Raw genomic sequence first — 21,608 nt, forward strand, 5'->3', positions numbered from 1 at the left:
CCCTCAATAGCAAGAATGTCCTTCTTCAGATTAGGAGACCAAAACTGTACACAATATTCAAGGTGTGGTCTCACCAAGGCCCTGTACAACTGCAGTAAGACCTCCCTGCTCCTATACTCAAATCCTCTCACTATGAAGGCCAACATGCCATTTGCTTTCTTAACTGCCTGCATGCCTTCTTTCAATGACTGATGTACCATGACACCCAGGTCTCTTTGCACCTCCCCTTTTACTAATCTGTCACCATTCAGATAATATTCTGCCTTCCTGTTTTTGCCACCAAAGTGGATAACCTCACATTTATCTACATTATACTGCATCTGCCATGCATTTGCCCACTCACTTAATTTGACCAAGTCACTCTGCAGCCTGTTAGCATCCTCCTCACAGCTCACACTGCCACCCAGCTTAGTGTCATCTGCAAACTTGGAGATATTACATTCAATTCCTTCGTCTAAATCATTAATATATATTGTAAATAGCTGGGGTCCCAGCACTGAACCTTGCGGTACCGTACTAGTCACTGCCTGCCATTCTGAAAAGGGCCCGTTTATTCCCACTCTTTGCTTCCTGTCTGCCAACCAGTTCTCTACCCACGTGAATACATCACCCCCAATCCCATGTGCTTAATTTTGCACACAAATCTATTGTATGGGACTTTGTCAAATGCCTTTTGAAAGTCAAATACACCACATCCACTGCTTCTCCCTTGTCTACTCTACTTGTTACATCGTCAAAAAATTCCAGAAGATTTGTCAAGCATAATTTCCCTTTCATAAATCCATGCTGACTTGGACTGATCCTGTCACTGCTTTCCAAATGCGCTGCTATTACATCTTTAATAATTGATTCCAGCATTTTCCCCACTACCGATGTCAGTCTAACCAGTCTATAATTCCCTGTTTTCTCTCTCCTTCCTTTTTAAAAAGTGGGGTTACATTAGCTACCCTCCAATCCATAGGAACTGATCCAGAGTCCATGGAATATTGGAAAATGACCACCAATGCATTTACTATTTCTAGGGCCACTTCCTTAAGTACTCTGGGATGCAGACTATCAGGCCCTGGGGATTCATCGACCTTCAATCCCATCAATTTCCCTAACACCATTTCCTGACTAATAAGGATTTCCCTCAGTTCCTTCTCAGAGACCCTCGATCCACTAGTATTTTCAGGAGGTTAATTATATCTTCCTTAGTGAAGACAAAACCAAAGTATTTGTTCAATTGGTCTGCCATTTCCTTGTTTCCCATTATGAATTCACTTGATTCTGACTGCAAGGGACCTACATTAGTCTTCACTAATCTTTTTCTCTTCACATTATCTATAGAAGCTTTTGCAGTCAGTTTTTATATTCCCTGCAAGCTTACTCTCATACTCTATTTTCCCTCTCCGAATTAAACCCTTAGTTCTCCTCTGCTGAATTCTAAATTTCTCCCAGTCCTCAGGTTTGCTGCTTTTTCTGGCCAATTTATATGCCTCTTCCTTGGATTTAACACTATCCCTAATTTCTCTTGCTAGCCACAGTTGAGCCACCTTCCCCGTTTTATTTTTTACGCCAGACAGAGATGTACAATAGTTGTAATTCATCCATGTGATCTTTAAATGTCTGCCTTTGCCTATCTACCATCAATCCTTTAAGTATCATTCGCCAGTCTATCCTAGCCAATTCACGTCTTATACCATCGATGTTACCTTTCTTTAAGTTCAGGACCCTAGTCTCTGAATTAACTGTGTCACTCTCCATCTTAATGAAGAATTCTACCTTTTATGGTCACTCTTCCCCAAGGCGCCTCGCACGACAAGATTGCTAATTAATCCTCTCTCATTACACAAGACCCAGTCCAGAATGGCCTGCTCTCTAGTTGGTTCCTCGACATATTGGTCTAGAAAACCATCCCTTATACACTCCAGGAAATCCTCCTCCACAGTATTGCTACCAGTTTGGTTAGCCCAATCTATATGTAGATTAAACTCACCCATGATAACTGCTGTACCTTTATTGCACGCATCCCTAATTTCCTATTTGATGCCATCCCAAACCTCATTACTACTGCTTGGTGGTCTGTACACAACTCCCACTATCGTTTTCTGCCCTTTGGTGTTTCGCAGCTCTAACCATATAGATTCCAAATCATCCAAGCTAATGTTCTTCCTTACTATTGCGTTAATCTCTTTAACCAGTAAAGTTACCCCACCTCCTTTTCCTTTTTGTCTATCCTTCCTGAATATTGAATACTCCTGGATGTTGAGTTCCCAGCCTTGGTCACCCTGGAGCTATGTCTCCGTAATCCCAATTACATCATATCCGTTAACAGCTATTTGTGCAGTTAATTCATCCACCTTATTGCGAATGCTCCTCGCAATGAGACTCAGAGCCTTCAGGCTTGTTTTTTTTTAGCACTCTTTGTCCTTTTAGAATTATGTTGTAATGTGGCTCTTTTTGATTTTTGCCCTTAATTTCTCTGCCCTCCACTCTTACTTTTCTCCTTCCTACCTTTTGCTTCTGCCCCCTTTTTACTTCCCTCTGCCTTCCTGAGTAGGTTCCCATCCCCCTGCCATATTAGTTTAAACATGAATGGGCCTCAAAACAATACTCTACACTAGAATCCTACCATGACTATGTCCTGATTATTCATCAGGAGGCGGGGAGGGGGAAGAGTCTAAAACATTTTTCCATTAAAACTTCGCTGATATGGCTGCCCATCCAATCAGGGCCTCAATCTTGTAGGGCTTCCAAAATGTTTGTCCTTATTCTTGGCTACCGGCACGCCCTGCTTCTCCATGAAAATTGCATCTTAATTTTTTTCAGGTATATATAGGAGGGAAATAGTTTTCTGATGTTTGTGCAAGGATAAGATCATTGCAGAGCATCACGCTAGAATATACGATTATGTTTGCATATTGGATTAACAGAGCTTTGATTTTGAATGCTAGATTAAAGTACTGTGCTGTTTAATTTTCCATAAGTATTGCAATTCGCATTCATTTCTTACAAGGTCAATATTTTACTTAAGGCTGCTTTGAAATCTTACAGGGTTTCCCGGAGCACGTGGTGATCAGGGGTTGCCAGGTCTTCCTGGGCTGGATGGAAGTGAAAGTCCTTCTGGAAAAATGGGTGCTCCAGGATTTCCGGGTCAAAAAGGACTCCCGGGTGATGTGTATGGTGCACAACCAGGTGGGCCAGGTCAACCAGGTCTGCCTGGAAAACCAGGATTGAAAGGAGCTCCAGGAGATTCTGGATTGCCAGGACCAACAGGTAAAGTTCTAGATACGTTGTTCATGCTGATGTACACTCTGTGGCTTCAAAATTTAAACTAAGTTTGCCTCAGGGACCTTATATTACTGCAACTTCCTTCACGTTTTGATCTGGAACGGTCTTCCTAAATTTTTGGGATGTTAACTCACAATGGGTTATAAATTGGTTGAGGCCTATTTTCGGGCCCGAAACAGATGATGCACTCGAAGCACAAGCTGGGAGCCTGAAGCCTGAGGTCCGTCCGAAATTGGGTCTTGGGCCTCATCAGCATAGTTCCGGCATATCATGGAGCCCAATCAGCATCTGGAGGCAGCTCTCCAGTTGCCCCCCTCCGCCCCCTCCCTGACCACCACCTCCAACCACCCATTCATTTGGGATGGCAGGACTGTCGTATGAGGAGAGATTGGGTCGACTAGGCCTGTATTCACTCGAGTTTAGAAGAATGAGAGGGGATCTCATTGAAACATACAAAATTCTGACTGGGTTGGATAGACTGGATGCAGGGAGGATGTTTCCCCTGGCTGAAAAGTCTAGAACAAGGGGTCACAGTCTCAGGATACGGGGTAGGAAATTTAGGACCGAGATGAGCAGAAATCTTTTCACTCAAAGGGTGATGAACCTGTGGAATTCTCTACCAACCTGTGGAGGACAAGTCACTGAATATATTTAAGAGGGAGATAGAGAGAGTTCTGGAAACAAAAGGCATCAAGAGGTATGGGGAAAAAGCGGGAATATGGTGTTGAGATAGACGATCAGCCATGATCATATTGAATGGCGATGCAGCCTCGAAGGGACGAATGGCCTACTACTGCTCTTATTTTCTATGTTTCTATATGTCAAGTTGGTCTGTGGAGGGGGTGGAGGAGGAGGTGCAGGTGAGCACAGGCTGGCAGAACTCCTCAGGTGTGCAGGGAAGATGTTTCCTCTGGCTGAGGAGTCTAGAACCAGGTGTCACTGTCTCAGAATAAGGGGTCGGCCATTTAGGACTGAGATGAGGAGAAACATCTTCACTCAGAGGGTGGTGAATCTCTGGAATTCTCGACCCCAACGGGCTGTGGAGGCTCAGTCTTTGAGTATATCCAAGACAGAGATCGATAGATTTTTGGATATTAAGGGAATCAAGGGATATGAAGATAGTGCAGGAAAGTTGAGTTGAGGTAGAAGATCAGCCATGGTCTCATTGAATGGCGGAGCAGGATCAAGGGGCCGAATGGCCTACTCTTGCTCCTAATTCTTATGTTCTTCCCGGCTCCACATGAAGGTACGTTTCAAAAGAAGAAACTTAGCTTTTTGCTGGCAGCCTTAGCAGGCCCTGCAGCACAGACTGAAGAGGTGCTTACATTGGCGGCAAAATTGACCCACCTCAATGTCTGAGTCATCGTGAGTGACTAGATTTCTTGAATTGCACATTTTGAAATGAAATTTTATATAAGTTAATTTTCAAAAAAATTTTTTGGGATAGAAGTAAGTTTTTAACTTAGTCCATTTAACTTTTATTTTCTCCCAGGTTTTGATGGTCGGCCAGGGTTTCCAAATCCAAAAGGTGAAAGGGGGGTTCCAGGCTACCCCGGTCAGCGAGGCTTGCCAGGACCTCCAGGCACGAGTGGACTCGATGTCATAACCGGTTTCCCGGGAGAAAGCGGAAGGCCCGGTGCGCACGGACAACCAGGTAAGTCACCGGATGACTGGCTGAAGTCAACCAGGTTACTCAGGCTCAGTTGGCGGTGGGCTGGTAAACATTTAGCAAACCCAATCGACTTGAGTAACCAGCAAGTGAAATGCGTGAGGATTAAACCTGCATAATTATAGCATGTACGGCATGCTGCACTGGGGGTAAAGGTCAGACTATATGCACACAGGAAATGTATGTGCACAGCATAATTGCTTCAACGTGAATGAGTCACTGCGTGATGGTTCTGAGACAGTTTGCGGGTTTGCGGTGTTAATTCAAGGTGTAATACGTAATCTCCGTCACTGGATGCTGATTATGAGTGGACAGATAGGGCAACTCTAAATTGCATTCCATCACACTGCGCATTCCAAGAAGAATCAGTCCCAGATCTCGACGCACTGAGTTTTAAAACCTTGAATACCCGTCAAATGAAAATTAAAGTTTTCCTGCTTTTTTCTTTTGTTTTCATTTTCTTCCACTGTCCTCTTTTGTTGGGTCCTCCTCGGAGTAGGTTCCTTAGCTGGAGGACTTACTCCCACCTGCTTCTTGCCGCTTGTCCTCGGCGTTGCTTTGCAGTGGATGCCAGCTGGGGAGTGTTTGCCAGTGTACGACATTCCGTGCAGCCGTCTGATTGAAAACTGACCCTAAATCTCACACATCTGAGACAAGTGAGTGATGGTGAGGGTGTGGGGCATCCCTGATTCTCATATTTATGATTTATTTGGGGTGGGGGGGATTAGGATGGAGCAGCTCAACAGATTGCTACCTGGATTTAGGGCGGCAACGAATTATCATCTGCCATTCACTGCTGGATGAAGATGAGTTAAAAACCACTGGGTAAGCAACACCAACCCAAGAGGCAGGAATTTCCCTTCAAAACCAAAACTTCAAACAGGGAGAATATGCAGCAAAACAGTGCAGTATTCCCCAAATCACCGTACAGCCTTGATTTATCTTTAAATTTCCGATCTGTAGGGCCGATTTTAACCTCCCACCCCACACCCCTCCTCCCTCATCCTGTGCCCAATGAAAACGGGGCATGCGGGGATTAATATCGAGGCAGGCATCCTGCCCTCTGACTTAGTGCCGCACTCTCGCAGGCAGATGAGGGGCTCATTAAAATGCTCAAGTCCGCGTTTGATGATGCAGTTCATGCGTTGACGCCATTTTAGCGGTCAGTCACGCGTTCGGCACGCGGTGTTGGCCTCGCCAAGAGCACCGGGCGACAAGGAGTGGGCGGCCCAGAAAGATAAGTGTAAACATTTATTTGTGGGGGGCTTCCTTGTGGGGTTAGGAGGAACAGGGCCCCCGGGCCCCACAAGGGAAACCTTGGGCCTACGCTCCCCCGGGATTCCCCCCCACCCCCGCCCCACACACTCAACCACATCGTGTCCGGAGGCCCCCCACGATGGGGCCCCGGCAGCGACCTCCTGCCACGCTCGCCTGACAATCTCACGCCATTGATACCAGGTTTGGACAGAGGTCAGGGCTGGACTACAGCTTGGAGTTAAAATAGCCTGGGCCTTACACCAGAGAGCTAAGGGCGAGCTTGCCACGCCAGCTCCACGCTTACCTCTCGCCACAGGTTTAAATTGTTTTTTTTTCCTAAATCCGTTTCCTCCCTTGCAACTCATTAACTACCATGCAAGCTCTTCCAGGCTGGAAGACTCAGAGAACCAGAATTGTGCAGTGTGTCTCTTCCTTCTGTTTGGAGGACAAGGTAGAATACAGAATGATCAGGTCAGTCGAAACCAGCTATCATTCTTCATCTTGAATAGAAGAATGATATGGATCATCCGTCGTCATATATCAGCCAATTGGAGAGGTATAACATGTTCTGGGTTATTCATCACGCATCCTTCTCCAGTAGGGACAGCCAAAGACTTCTGGTTACAGATTTCCTTCACTAGTGCTCTCAGTACCTCTCTGTATAGGAGTCATGAATGAAATGGAGTGAGTGGGACTATATCAAGAGCCTTGTTCTGCTTTTCCTCTAACACTGGTGATGGCACCTGCATGCTTCAGTATGGGCTTTTATTGGTCTTGGCCAATAAATTATTACTGACACTTATCTGACTGAGGAAAACACATTGAAGTCACCGACAGCTCTGTGGCTTCAACTTGCCACCTTCTGGTTGGAAGTCAGGTTTGTGACGACTTGGGATAAGAGGTCACTTCATGTCTTTTAATTTTTAATATATTTTAGAGGGAAATTTTTCCATTTTTATCTGATTCTTTCTGTTCATCTGTTCACACATGTTGTATTCTTCCATGCTTCTGTTCCATTCATCACCCACCAACTTTCCATATCTGGTCTCAATCGAATTGGGTGCGATTACTGCATGTAGGCTGTGAAGGTGAGAGGGAGTTGTCTGTAGCATAAAGCGAAATGGCCTAACACTCCTGCTTTATAAAGCTTCGGTTGTTGCTATACTCATTCTGCCTGTAGAGTGGAGCCCGCTTATTATCGTACCTTAATGATTTACGTTCAATGCTTTTTAAGAGGTGCATTCTCCGCCTCTTTCATATGACCAAAGGCATGTTTCTGTGTTGGGGTTTGCTGAAGAATTCCAGTTTTAAAAGTGCCAGTTACGATGGGAAGCAAGACAGTCAGATGGACACTAATGATCTTAGCTCAAGTTGGGAGAAAAAGAGTGTCATAGAAATATTCCAAAATTAGTGTGTGATGATTGAAGGAACAAACGATGCTAGTGCGATGGTTAGGTGTGCGCAGGTAAAAGAAGGGAACTAACACCTGGTTCCTTACCATGTGACACCCTTAACCTGACCGTGAGGGTGTGGAAATCCACTCGCCCTTTTTTTAATTAGTAAAATTGGTATGATTCTTACAGATTGAACTGAAGATCCAGTCATCATCTGGATTTTTCAAAGCCAAACTACAGATTCACAATGTTCCAATGTTTTATTCCAAGAAAATGAGCAGGCTCCACTGTAATCATGCTTGTGGCTGAAGCTATGCCAATGGGTGGTCAACCACGGCAGTGAACATGCATTTAACAGACACGTTGCCACCAGACTATTGATGTGATGCTTGTTTTCAAACTGTCCCAGCTTCTTAACATAACAGCTTAAATATCTGTGCTAGTGATAGTATTGTCTGGTATGGTGATATTCACACTCGTTCTTATCAATGGGTTGCTACTGTTATGATTTCAGAGTGCTTTTTTTTCCATAAACAACTATTTACAGAAAAGTTGCAGAATCACATGATTTTTATGTGATTTTTCTCCAAGACACTGAGCAGTGGGCAGAGACAAAGAATCACCTCCTAGGCTTATGCAGTGGTTCTGTTGAGTTAGCCAGTTGTATAACAGCAACAACAACTTTTATTTATATAGCGCCTTTAACGTAGTGAAGTGTCCCAAGGCGCTTCACAGCAGTGTTATAAGACAAAACAAATAAATTTGACACGGGGCCATGTAAAAGAAATTACGGCAGATGGTCAAAAGCTTGGTCAAAGAGATAGGTTTTAAGGAATGTCTTAAAGGAGGAAAGAGAGGTAGAGAGGCAGAGAAGTTCAGGGCCCAGACAGCTTCCCTTCTTTCCCTGCGGGCACTGCTCAGCATTCACTTTCCTTTTTTTGGCATGGTTGAGCTTAGCAATTCAAAGGGTGAGGCTCTGAACCAGATTGCTGCTATCAGTGGTGCAGAGCACTGGAGCACAAACACACCTTATCCTGACATATGCTGTATTCACCCGCTGCACTGACATGGATCCTGAGACATTTTTTAACATTTAATTCACAGGATGTGGGTTTCGCTGGCAAGCCAGCAATTATTGCCCATCCCTAATTGCCCTCAGGAAGGTGTTGGTGAGCCCCTTCTTGCATACAACTGAGGGCAGTTAAGAGTCAACCACATTGCTGTGGGTCTGGAGTCATATATAGGCCAGACCGGATAAGGATGGCAGATTTCCTTCTCTAAAGGACATTCAAGGTCACCATTACTGATGCTAGCTTTTTATTCCACATTTATTTAATCGAATTTAAATTCCCCAGCTGCCGTGGTGAGATTTGAACTCACATCTCTGGATCATTAATCCAGGCCTCTGGATTATTAGTCGAGTAACAAGACCACTATGCTACCGTACCCCATTTAATTATAATTTGATTTAATTATTTAATTCAGTCGATGGTGTTTCTGGATTGAATTTGCACCATTATAATGGTAAAACTACAACACCGGACCTGATAGTCTGACAGTTAGTCTCCTCTGTTCAGTTAGAAGAGGTTTACTCTGCTGTCAGTGCATTACCCTTTATATAAAGCAAATTACAAAGGAGAAGGACCTTTTTGTTGCTGTTCCCAATTCACCCTTTTGTCCTAATGGCGCCGACTAGTACTGTGGTAAGTTTTAACGGGTGCCAGTAGCTAGCTCAGGAAGTCATTCTCTTAATGTGTGAGGCTGGACAGTGAGTGTTGCAACCTGGGATGTGCTCAGTCCTGTCGTCACCCGAGATTCACTAGCATTGTGCTGCAGTTTCCCCCCCGCCCCCCCCTCTCTAGCTCAAGATACTAAAAGACTCCTACTGTTGATCTGGCTGTGATCAGATGAATCAGCACCGATCAGGATCAAATCTGAGATCTTACCAGCTGAGCCAGCAAAGACCTTTGTATGCAAATAACAGTGTCAGGAACTGAATTCAAGTACCAGAGCTCACAGTTTCTTTTACATCTCTGAGCGTATTCTGAACACATTTAAGGGGTCATTTTCTAATTTGGTATTCCCAGGGAAACCCTGCTTGCCGGGAGCCTACATTAGATTTTCGGGCACATAGTCATCTACAGCATGTGCCCACATTTCTGATATGTTGGCAAAGCTGCCCATCATGGCGCAGACAGTCAGAAAATGACCCCTTTAATTTTAATAGGGTACAAGTTACACTGATGCAATGAAAAAGTGTTTAGAGCAGGACTACACCCCAGAGTGGAGACTCAGGACATGGGAGCGCAGTTGAAGAATTGTGGCTATAATATTACAGCCCTATCTCCAACTAGTATTCCCAGGTAACGAGGCTGCATTCCCAGATATTTGCCTTCAGTTCCATTTATTAATTTCAAAACCATCTTATACAAAACCCTACTTTACAGTATATGAACAAGTACTTAAAAAATAGTTTCACAGAATGCGCAATATCATATTCAATCCCATCCTATTACTCATATGTGAGTATGCTCACAGGTTTCAGGGCTCTCTTCTCTCTAGATCCGTCTAGCGAGGAAGCGCGTAGAATTTTGAGGGAGGATCTGCTGAAGGTCGGCCCGGAGGGCGCTGAAAATCTGGACGCTCCGCTAAGCCTGGCGGAGCTGACCGGTGCCCTTGACCAGATCTCGAGGGGAAAGTCTCCGGGGCTGGACGGGCTGGGTGTTCGATAGGGCATTCTAGGACATCTTGGGGAGCGACTACGCGCGGGTCCTGGGGGCAAGTCTGGCGACTGGGGAGATGCCCCTCTCTTGGCGCAGGGCAGTCATCGTCCTGCTACCTAAGAAGGGCGATTTCCGCCTACTAAAGAACTGGTGCCCTGTCTCCCTCCTCAGCATGGATTACAACATTTTTGCTAGGGTGATGTCTGTGCGCCTTGGCGCCGTGCTAAACCACATGATCCACCCCAACCAGTCCTACATGGTCCCGGGCCGGACAATCCACGACAACATCCATCTGCTTCGGGACCTGGTCCACCATTCCCAGGACGCTGGTCTGTCAGTCGCCTTCCTTTTCCTAGATCAGGAGAAGGCGTTCGACAAGGTGGATCACGAGTATCTGTTCAGAACTCTGCGCGCTTTTGGGTTCAGGATGCATTTCGTCGCCCGGATCCGACTTTTGTACGCTGCCGCGGAGTGTCTGAATAAGGTTAACGGGTCTTTGACGGCGCCCCTTAGCTTTGGGAGAGGGGTGCGCCAGGGATGGCACATGTCCGGCCAGTTATATGCCATCTGCGTGGAGCCTTTTCCTGTGCCTCTTGTGGAAGAGGTTGACGGGACTGGCTCTGCAAGGGCCAGGCGTGGAGTTCGTCCTCTCGGCTTACGCCGATGACGTGCTCCTCATGGTCGGGGATCCTGTTGACCTGCGGAGGATGCATGAGTGCTAGGAGATTTACTCGGCCGCATCCTCCGCAAGGATGAACTGGGAGAAATGTTCCGGACTCCTGGTGGGTCAGTGGCGGGTGGACTCCCTGCCGGAGGAGCTCAGGCCTTTTGCCTGGAGCACGACCCATCTCCTCTATCTGGGAGTCTATCTTAGCCCCGACGAGGAAGCCCGGTCGGCGAACTGGCAAGAGCTGGAGGCCAAAGTTGCCGCTCGCCTAGGGCGCTGGACAGGACTGCTCCGAGTGCTGTCCTACAGGGGTTGAGTGCTAGTCATAAACCAGCTGGTGGCCGCTATGCTGTGGTACCGGCTGGTCACTTTGACCCTTCCCCCTGCGTTTGTCGCCAAGATACAGAAGAAGCTGGTGGACTTCTTCTGGAACAACAGGAAGCACTGGGTCTCTGCTGCGGTTCTGAGTCTCCCGCTTAGGGAGGGCGGTCAGGCGTTGGTGTGCGTCAGTACCCAGCATGCGACTTTCCGTCTTCAGACCCTGCAGAGATACCTCTATGTTGAGCCCCCTCCTAGATGGTGTGCACTGGTGACGTATTTCTTCCGTCAGCAGTACTGACTCAATTATGACACGCAGCTCCTGTTTGTGAGCCTGGGGGGTGTCAGGACCGCCATGCGGGGTCTGCCTGTCTTTTACCAGGAACTCAACAGGGTCTGGAACAGAGTCACCACCAAGCACAGTTCTTCCCCCGTCTGGAGTGGCGGCTGTCCTTCAGGAGCCGCTGCTCAGGAATCCGTACCTCCATGACCGCGGTTTTAGGTGGCAAGCGAACGAGAAGGCTGTGGCTAGCAAGGTGACCAGGGTCAGAGACCTGCTTGATGGCGGAGGAGCGGGCTGGATGGTGCCAGACGAGCTGGCACAGCGCCTACCCTGGGCCGACATCCTGCGTACGGTCAATGCCATCGAATCGCTAAAAACAGCACTGGGCCCTGACTCCGTTAGGTGTGTCGAGGAGACCCAAGCACATGGGGAGATCCCGTCCAAACTAACCCCTGTCCGGACGGAATTCCTCATCGGCGCCATGCCCCAAAACCTCCCTTGGGAGCCGGCACCTCACAACTTGAGCCTCCTCGGGGAAATCCCCTCCGTGCCTTTCAGTTCCGCGTGGAGGGGATTCCTGTACGGGCTGCTCTTGCACACTCTTCACGTTGCCATCCTCGCCTGCTGTCTGGACATGCCATGGCGCACCATCTTGCCATCTCGAGCAGCCGGGGGTCCCCAATGGAGTGTTCTCTATGCGGGAGTCCTCCCCTTATTTATTGGGGACTTGGCCTGGAGGGTGTTGCACGGAGCAGTCCCATGCAGTAAGGTTTTAAGTCGGCTCATGGGCTCCCAGGCTGCCTGTAATTTCTGTGGTCTGGAGGAGTCCGTGTTCCACATTTTTATTGAATGTGTGAGGTTACAGCCCCTCTTCCAATATTTGAAGGGGCTGCTCCTCAAATTCTGGTTGCACTTCAGTCCCACACTCCTGATCTTTGGGCACCCTGTGCGGAGGGGAGCGGGCAGGTCGGAAGGCCTCCTCATAGAACTGCTCCTGGGCATGGCCAAGGGGGCCATCAGCCGGTCCAGGCAGCGGGCGGTCGAGGGGGTCGTTCAGCCCGACTGCCTGCCTCTCTTCCGCAGTTACATCAGAGCCAGGGTGTCCCTGGAGATGGAGCATGCGGTGTCCATCGGTCCTCTCACGGCCTTCTGCGAGAGGTGGGCACCGGAGGGACTGGAATGCATCATAACTCCAGGCAACCAAATTTTAATTTGATTTAATGTCTAAAGTTTAATTTGTTTAAGTTGTCGGTTTTAATGCCCCCCCCCTTTTGGCCAGGGGGCATTGTATAATTTGTGTTTCTAGTGCCCTCAAAAAAAAACAAGGGGGCACTTGAAAAGTTTTTGGAGTATGTCCTCCCCTTTAATCAGGGGGGCACTTGATTACTGATACAGCTAAAAATAGTTGTAGAGCTGTTGATGGTTACATCCGGGCCAGGGTGTCCCTGGAGATGGAGCAGTGGTGTTCACCGGTACGCTCGCGGCCTTCCACAAGAGGTGGGCGCCGGAGGGACTGGAGTGCATCATCACCCCTGGCAACCAAACTTTAATTTGAACCACATCTAAAGTTTAATTTGTCTAAGTTTGTCGGTTTTAGTGCCCCCTTTTAGCCAGGGGGCACTTGTATAATTTTTGGTTTTGGTGCCCTAAAAAAACCCACAAAAAAACAAGAGGGCACTTGAAAAGTTTTTGGAGTGTGACCGCCCCCCCCGCCCCTCCCCTTTAATCAGGGGGCACTTGATTATTGTATCTACAAAATAGTTGTAGAGCTGTTGAGTTGGGAGTGGCTTAGCCAGTCACGTGATGTTCACAGGACTCAATAAAATCCCAGCCAGTTGGGTTCAGGGGTTCAGGGATCCATGATGAGACAGATGGTTGTGAGCCTGGTGGATGAACTGGTAATGTGCAGTATGATTGTTAACTATCTGCTAATAAACCAACTAGTTCTTCAGAGCTATGTGTTGCTATGAATTCTTAAGGAAAGAACCTATGAAGCAAATACATTACACTAGCCAACAGGTTTTTAGTGACCACACTGTCTGCAGATTCATTGCTAGGTGGAAGGTGGAAACCTATTTAAACTCCCATGTCTAAAACTCAAGAGATCAGTGTTAGATTAAAAATGTTTGATTATTCTCGCGGAGGGAGGAGCCCCTGTGCTGGGAGACTATCCCAAGTGAACCTCATCCTGTGACTAGTCAGTGTCTCACACATGCACACTGCCAGTACAGATCACAGGTGTAGAAAATGGAATTCTTCCCCTCCTTATTCCAGGGATGCTGAGGTTGATTGTAGCACTCTGCTGCTGCCCTGAATACCTTTACCATGCAGCTCCTGTCATCGGGTTGTGTATTGTGCACAGTGCTCTCCCGTTTCATCCAAAATGTCCGGACCATTTCTTCCAAGAGTATCTCTCTATTAGTTACTTTTATTACAAACATTGGCATTTATGTTACTTGTGGCCAACATCACATTATGCATTGGAAAATTATTTCATGGTATTTTATCATTTATCATAAACATTTTCTGTAGGTGCACGACATTATATTATTATCTTTGGATGGCAAGTCTTGACTCTCACCGTGAGAAATCTTCTCTATCATTTGGTCATTTATTTTGCAGCATTTATTTTGCTTGTGAAGATTATAATTTCTGCCGAAGAACAATATGGTTGTTTCCTCCATTTATTAAACTTAAGGGAGCCAATTAATAGAGTTCTGGAGCAGTGATGCCAAGATCATCGCTCATTGGGTGCTGCCTGCATCTACGCCAATTATCAGTTGACCGTATCGTAATGCTGAGCCTGGTCATTGATATACATTTTGGTTGTTCCTGGCATATGTGGGGTCAGGAATGCCAGCAGCTTTTTTTATTCATTCATGGGATGTGGGTGTCGCTGGCAAGGCCAGCATTTATTGCCCATCCCTAATTGCCCTCGAGAAGGTGATGGTGAGCGCCTCCTTGAACCACTACTGTCCTTGTGGTGAAGGTACTCCCACCGTGCTGTTATGGAGGGAGTTCCAGGATTTTGAACCAGCGACGAAGGAACAGCGATATGTTTAGAAGTAAGGATGGTACGTGACTTGGAGGGGAACTTGGAGGTGGTGGTGTTCCCATGCGCCTGCTGCCCTTGTCCTTCTAGGTGGTAGAGGTCGTGGGATTGGGAGATGCTGTCAAAGAAGCCTTGGCAAGTTGCTGCAGTGCATCTTGTAGATGGTACACACTGCAGCCACGGTGCGCCAGTGGTCGAGGGAGTGAATGTTTAAGGTGGTGGATGGGGTGCCAATCAAGTGGGCTTTCTTCTGGATGGTGTCGAGCTTCTTGAGTGTTGTAGAAGCTGCACTCATCCAGGCAAGTGGAGAGTATTCCATCACACTCCTGACTTGTGCCTTGTAGATGGTGGAAAGGCTTTGGGGTATCAGGAAATGAGACATTCACTACAGAATACCCAGCCTCTGACCTGTCTTGTAGCCACAGTATTTATGTGGCTGGTCCAGTTAAGTTTCTGGTCAATGGTGACCCCCAGGATGCTGATGGTGGGGGATTTGGCAATGGTAATGCCATTGAATGTCAAGGACCGGAGGTTAGAAGCTCTCTTGTTGAAGATGGTCATTGCCTGGTACTTGTGTGGCATGAATGTTACTTGCCACTTATCAGCCCAAGCCTGAATGTCGTCCAGATCCTGCTGCATGCAGATATAGACTGCTTCATTATCTGAGGAGTTGTGAATAGAACTGAACACTGTGCAATCATCAGCGAATATCCCCACTTCTGACCTTATGATGGAGGGAAGGTCATTGATGAAGCAGCTGAAGATGGTTGGGCCTGGGACACTGCCCTGAGGAACTCCTGCACTAATGGAAGACCTGCCCGATCACTGCTGCCATATTTCTTCTGCCAGCAACTACTGGGGACTTAAGTCTCCATTCACGATTTGGCTACTGAAGACCAGAGATCTATGGTGACAATATACAATGGTGGCTCTGTAATCAAGGAGAGGACCAGCTTGGATCAACATTTGTCTTCTGCCTCAGTGGTCTACCCTGAAGCACCTGGTCTGAACAGGCAGTCAGTGATTAGACCGCTGCACAGACACTGCAGCCGCATGATGAGCACGCCACCTCATTTAAATACTTCCTGGGGCCTTAATGAACCTTGCACATGTTTTTTGCTCAAGCTTCTAGTGCACTGCATGTTGGTTGGCCATGTTTTGAATCACTCACTGTTGCGGGTGTGTAGCAAGCCTCTGGTTTTCCGACCAATAATATGAGTAGCTAGCATCACATTATTGGCCCCAATGACATCGATATCACTTGCATGACATCGTAGTCGGGTTTAAATCCTTCAAAATCAATAATTCCCCAGGGATGGATTCTATATTCCAGAGAATAACACTAATATTAAAATCTACACATTTCTGATAATCATCATGAGGGAGTCAGTGAATGCAGGGGACATCCCATGTGATTGGACACATGTCTTTTGCACTTCTGACTCTGGCCTCATGGGCATGTGATCCTTTAGTGGCAGAACCTTCAAGTACCTTGACCCTACACTTTGGAACGCTCTATATACCTCTTTGACTTGCTACCTTTCTCCCTATTTTCAAAAACCTTCTCAAGACCTTTCCCTTCAAGCGTACCTTCAGTCACATTCTCTAACTCTTCCACCAATCTTTCTCACGTTCAACATTTTGGGACAGTTGGGGCGGGGGGGGGATTTGTCCCGCGCCTCATTTGCAGGCGGTAACCTTCCGGGACTTTTGTCCCGTCCGGAAGTTCCGCTCCCGGTGCGGAATTCTGCCCTTCGCCCCTCAATGGAGGCGTTCCGTGGAGAGGCACGGTAGCGTGACATGCGTTCAGCGCTGCACTCTGGAGCCTAGTGCCCACCGGCAAAGCAGCACTATGTGGATGCTCCGTGTAGCACTGACACAGCAGAATGTCCTGCCCCTTCAATTAAAGGGGAGGGTCGCTACGCCCTCTGCAGTCCTTTTGGCGGCCGCTACTGGGTGACCAAGGACACCTTTGACCGGGTCAACAGTCCAGCACCCATGACGGAGTGCCGGGCTGCAGGATGGTGTCTGGTCGCGGTGAGGGCCACCATTGTCAGGCCGAGAGAAGAGTCGGCCGGCAGAAAAATATGGCGGCCCACGGCAGAAAAATATGGCAGCCCACAGCGCGACTCGCGAAGCTGGCAGTGACATCGGCCGGGGCCATCCAGCCGCCCGTGTTTCTCCCGCAGGGTGAAAAGGGGTCAGCGCAGGGCGTTGAGGGGTCGGCACGCATGGCGATAACATATTGCCATGCGTGCGCCAGCTCGGGGCGCAAATCCGCGGAGCGTGGAGCTAATAACACAAACCCCCCACAAACCTCCAGGCCAATTTCTCCGGAGGCTCTATCGACCCCTTCCCGGACGATAACCTCGTTGCGCCCCCCGGAGGCACTATTGGGGCTATAAAATAGGGCAATTCTGTCCCCTTATTGTCTTAAAGATAGTGACCGTAATTTTCCCGTTGCCTTGTGTGCGTGTTTGGAGGCTGTAAAAATTGCAGAGATAGGCAGCTGTCAGGAACCTGCTGTCATCCCACCTCCTTGCGCCTTTAATGCTGGTACGTTTCCAAGCACGCCACGGACTCGATCAGCAGAGACGGGCGACCTAATTCAACTCATTAAATGCTTGTTATCAGACCCTTAATAGTTTTTAACTGCAGCAGCTTATGAATTTAACAGTATGAGCATGGGAAGCAGGCAGCACGGGAACATCGCCTGTGAAGAGGGGGGGGCGGGGGGGCGGGGGGGCGGGGAGGCAGAAGCTCAGTGGCTATTGTGCTGCGAGGGCATTCATTGAGTGCTGGGATTACCAGATACATAGACACACATTACACCTCATTCGTTGCCTAAGGGAAAGGCTGTTGCTGACTCCATTTTGTGCACAGATTTAGGTTTCTGGAGTTTGCAGGTCATTCCAGATTATTGGTGGTCAGCATCAGAACATTGAGGAATTTGCCCTCTGGTCACTACTTGGCCTGCCATCCAGGACATCAGCATAGGTGCCGCTTATACTGTCTCACCTTGGTCCTCAGAATCAGACCAAGATGATTTCGACCATCATCAACAGCAGCAGCAACCACAACATCTGCCTTCTCCTTAACGACCTGATGCTCCACAGGAGAGAGGGGGGCACCACAGGGCTGCATCACACCAGAGGCGATACCCCCAACACAGGGTATATAGGCAGAAGATAAACTTCCTCAATATGACTGAGCAGCAGTGCTTCAGGAGGGTCAGGCTATCGCGCTAGGTCGTCGCAAATATTTGTAGCTTGCTGGAGCAAGACCTGCTGCCCAGAGGTCCTGGTGGACAGGCCTTATCAGTGGCTGCAAACTCACAACTTCTTCACCTTAGGCTCCTTCCAGGGATCTGCAGTAGACATTTGCCGTATCTCGCAGTCGGCTGCCCACAGATGCATCACCCAGGTGACTGATGCCATGTTTCACAACTTCAGCCAATTACATTAACTTTGCTACTGTTGAAGCCACATGAACGGGCGCTCGGCTTTGCGGCTCTGGCTGACTTCTCATGGGTGCAGAGCGTCATCGACTGCTCACTTGGCCATCAAGGCACCCCACATCACCCAGGAGTGTTTGTGAACCGCAAGGGCTTCCACTCCCTCAATGTGCAGCTCGTCTTCAATCATAAAAAGATGATCATGCATGTGTGCGCCACATTCCCTGTCATGACTCTTTCGCACTGCGCCATTCCACCCTTCCTCAGCTCTTCGCACCTCCAACCAGACTTACCGGCTGACCACTTTGAACTATCCAATGAAGACATGGCTCATGACACCTCTGAGGAGGCCAAGTACAGAGGCCGAGAAGCATTATAATGAGAGCCACATCTCCACCAGATGTGTTATAGAGCAAGCAATAGGCATGCTGAAGATGCGCTTCAGATGCTTTGGCAGATCTAGAGGAGCCCTTCAGTACGCAACAGCCAGGGTATCCAGAATCAGCGTCATCTGCTGCAGAACATAGGGCAGTAACGAGGATTGGAGCTGCAGGAGGAGGAGAAGGAGGATGAGCAGGTGGAAGAGGAGCAGGAGCAGGAGGAGGAGGAAGAATCCGAGATGCAGATGGCACTAGTAGTGGCACACATTGCCCGGGAGGCCATGGATGGCCTGATCATAGAAACATAGAAATTTACAGTGTAGAAAGAGGGCATTTCAGCCCATCGTATTCGCGCCGCACGGCCCTTGGTCAGCAGCCCTGAAGGTTACATATAAACCTATGAACAATGACAGAAAGGCAAAGAGCACCCAGCCCAACCATTCTGCCTCACACAACTGCGACACTCCTTATACTGAAAACATCTACACTCCACCCCAACCGGAGCCATGTGATCTCCTGGGAGAGGGAAAAACCAGATAAAAACCCAGGCCAATTTAGGGAGAAAAAATCTGGGAAAATTCCTCACTGACCCATCCAGGCGATCAAAGCTAGTCCGGGAGATCACCCTGGCCGTATTCTATTCCCTGCAGTACTTATCGTTATATCTGCGCCGTCCAACAAAAGGTCATCCAGTCTAATCCCAATTACCAGCTCTAGGACCGTAACCCTGTAGGTTACGGCACTTTAAGTGCCCATCCAATCATCTCTTAAAAGTGGTGAGGGTTTCTGCATCCATCACTCTTCCAGACAGCGAGTTCCAGATCCCCACAACCCTCTGCGTAAAGAAGCCCCCCCTCAAATCCCCTCTAAACCTTCCACCAACTACCTTAAAACTATGCCCACTCGTAATAGACCCCTCTACCAATGGAAATAGATCCTTACTATCCACTATGTCCAAAGCCCCTCAATATTTTTTACACCTCGATGAGGTCTCCTCTCAACCTCCTTGTTCCAATGAGAAAAAACCCAGCCTATCCAATCTGTCCTCATAACTAAGATTCTCCATTCCAGGCAGCATCCTAGTAAATCTCCTCTGCATTCTCTCTCGTGCAATCACGTCCTTCCTATAATACGGCAACCAGAATTGCACGCAGTACTCCAGCTGTGGCCTAACCAAAGTATTATATAATTTAAGCATAACCTCCCTGCTCTTACATTCTATGACTCGGCCAATAAAGGCAAGCATTCCGTATGCCTTCTTAACCACCTTATCCACCTGGCTTGCTACTTTCAGGGATCTGTGGACAAGCACTCCAAGGTCCCTTTGTTCATCTACACTATTAAGTGGCCTACCGCTTAATGTGTATACCCTTTCCTTATTAGCCCTCCCAAAGTGCATCACCTTACACTTCTCTGAATTAAATTTCATTTGCCGCTGCTCTGCCCACCTGACCAGTAGATTGATAGCCTCCTGCAGCCCATTACTTCCTCTTCATTATCAACCACACATCCAATTTTAGTGTCGTCTGCAAACTTCTTAATCATACTCCCTATATTCAAATCTAAATCGTTGATATATACCACAAAAAGCAAGGGTCCCAGTACTGAGCCCTGCGGAACCCTACTGGAAACATCCTTCCGGTCACAAAAACATCCATCAATCATTACCCTTTGCTTCCCACCTCCAAGCCAATTTTGGATCCAACTTGTCACTTTGCCCTGTATCCCATGAGCTTTAACCTTCATGACCAGTCTACCATGTGGGACCTTATCAAAAGCCTTGCTAAAGTCCATGTAAACTACATCATACGCACTACCCTCATTGACTCTCTTGGTTACCTCCTCAAAAGGTTCAATCAGGTTAGTCAAACACGATCTTCCCTTAACAAATCCATGCTGACTGTCCCTAATTAATCCTTGCCTTTCCAAATGCAGACTTATCCTGTCTTTCAGGATTTTTTCCAATAATTTTCCCACCACTGAGGTCAGGCTGACAGGCCTGTAATTACTCGGCCTTTCCCTTTCTCCCTTCTTAAACAAGGGTACTACATTAGCAGTCCTCCAATCCTCCGGCACGATGGCCAGATCCAAAGAGGACTGGAAAATAATGGTCAAGGCCTCTGCTATTTCCTCTTTTACTTCGCTCAACAACCTGGGATGCATTTCATCCGGGCCTGGGGACTTATCTACTTTCAAAGCTTCATACTTCCTCTCTCACTATATTTATTTCATCCAGAATATCACAGTCCTCCTCATAGCAGTATCTTCATTGCTCCTTTCCTTTGTGAAAACAGGTGCAAAGATTTACTTAAATTGTTCCAATGCAGCCAGGTGGCAGCTACATGCTCTACTAAGTTCCCTCACCATCCCCCCGCAACAACACCCTAAAGCATCCCTACAACAACCAAGCCAATTTGTCTCACCCAAAGCCCCAGTGCTCGAGATTAAATAATGTGTCTCCATTCACTCCATGTGAAAAGCCACTTCTAATGTTTGAGGCAAAAATAGTCAAGATCCAAAAGTGGTGCAAAGAAAAACAATTATGTTTGCAATCAAAACTATTGAAACTTAGCACTAACAATTTTTGATCTTTTACAAATGCCTCTACAAGATGCAACCCCTGTGGCTACAGTAGAGGTTGTTGCACACTGGTCACTTCCCTGCTATGACTGCGCAGACACATTTGGCGGACATCCTCTAGGTTTTGGAGCCTGTGAGGACCCCGCCAAAGTCTGCTCTTTCTGCAACTGTGCAGGGGCGATCCGTGGAAGCATCTAGGGCTCTGACTGAGGGGGAGGTAATGGGGAGAAGTCGGAGCACTTTGAGAAGAGCTCCCACTTCCATGTCCCCTCTCACCATCATCCCACTCATAGGCCACCCGCACTTCCCTGCTAACAAGGAGCTGGAGAGCACGTTGACCAGGCCAACATCCCTAGCATTGAACCACTGACCACACTTGATCAGCTCCGCTGGGCAGGTCACATCGTTCGCATGTCAGACACGAGACTCTCAAAGCAAGCGCTCTACTCGGAACTCCTTCGTGGCAAACAAGCCAAAGGTGGGCAGAGGAAATGTTACAAGGACCCCATCAAAGCCTCCTTGAAAAAGTGCAACATCCCCACTGATGCCTGGGAGTCC

At 47.8% G+C, this 21,608-nt stretch overlaps 1 protein-coding gene across 5 annotated transcripts in view; it reads left to right on the forward strand.

The window, feature by feature from the left end:
* col4a6 (collagen, type IV, alpha 6) overlaps nucleotides 1-21,608 on the forward strand; it is a 575,180-nt gene that overhangs the window by 467,466 nt on the left and 86,106 nt on the right. For all 5 annotated transcript variants that reach the window (XM_070882795.1, XM_070882794.1, XM_070882796.1 and 2 more), the window contains 2 exons: nucleotides 3,037-3,258; nucleotides 4,766-4,927. In XM_070882795.1, coding sequence (XP_070738896.1) covers nucleotides 3,037-3,258; nucleotides 4,766-4,927 — 384 coding nt within the window. The remainder of the gene's footprint in view (nucleotides 1-3,036; nucleotides 3,259-4,765; nucleotides 4,928-21,608) is intronic.

The sequence above is a fragment of the Pristiophorus japonicus genome, chromosome 6 (genome assembly GCF_044704955.1).
Source record: "Pristiophorus japonicus isolate sPriJap1 chromosome 6, sPriJap1.hap1, whole genome shotgun sequence".
Taxonomy (NCBI): domain Eukaryota; kingdom Metazoa; phylum Chordata; class Chondrichthyes; family Pristiophoridae; genus Pristiophorus; species Pristiophorus japonicus.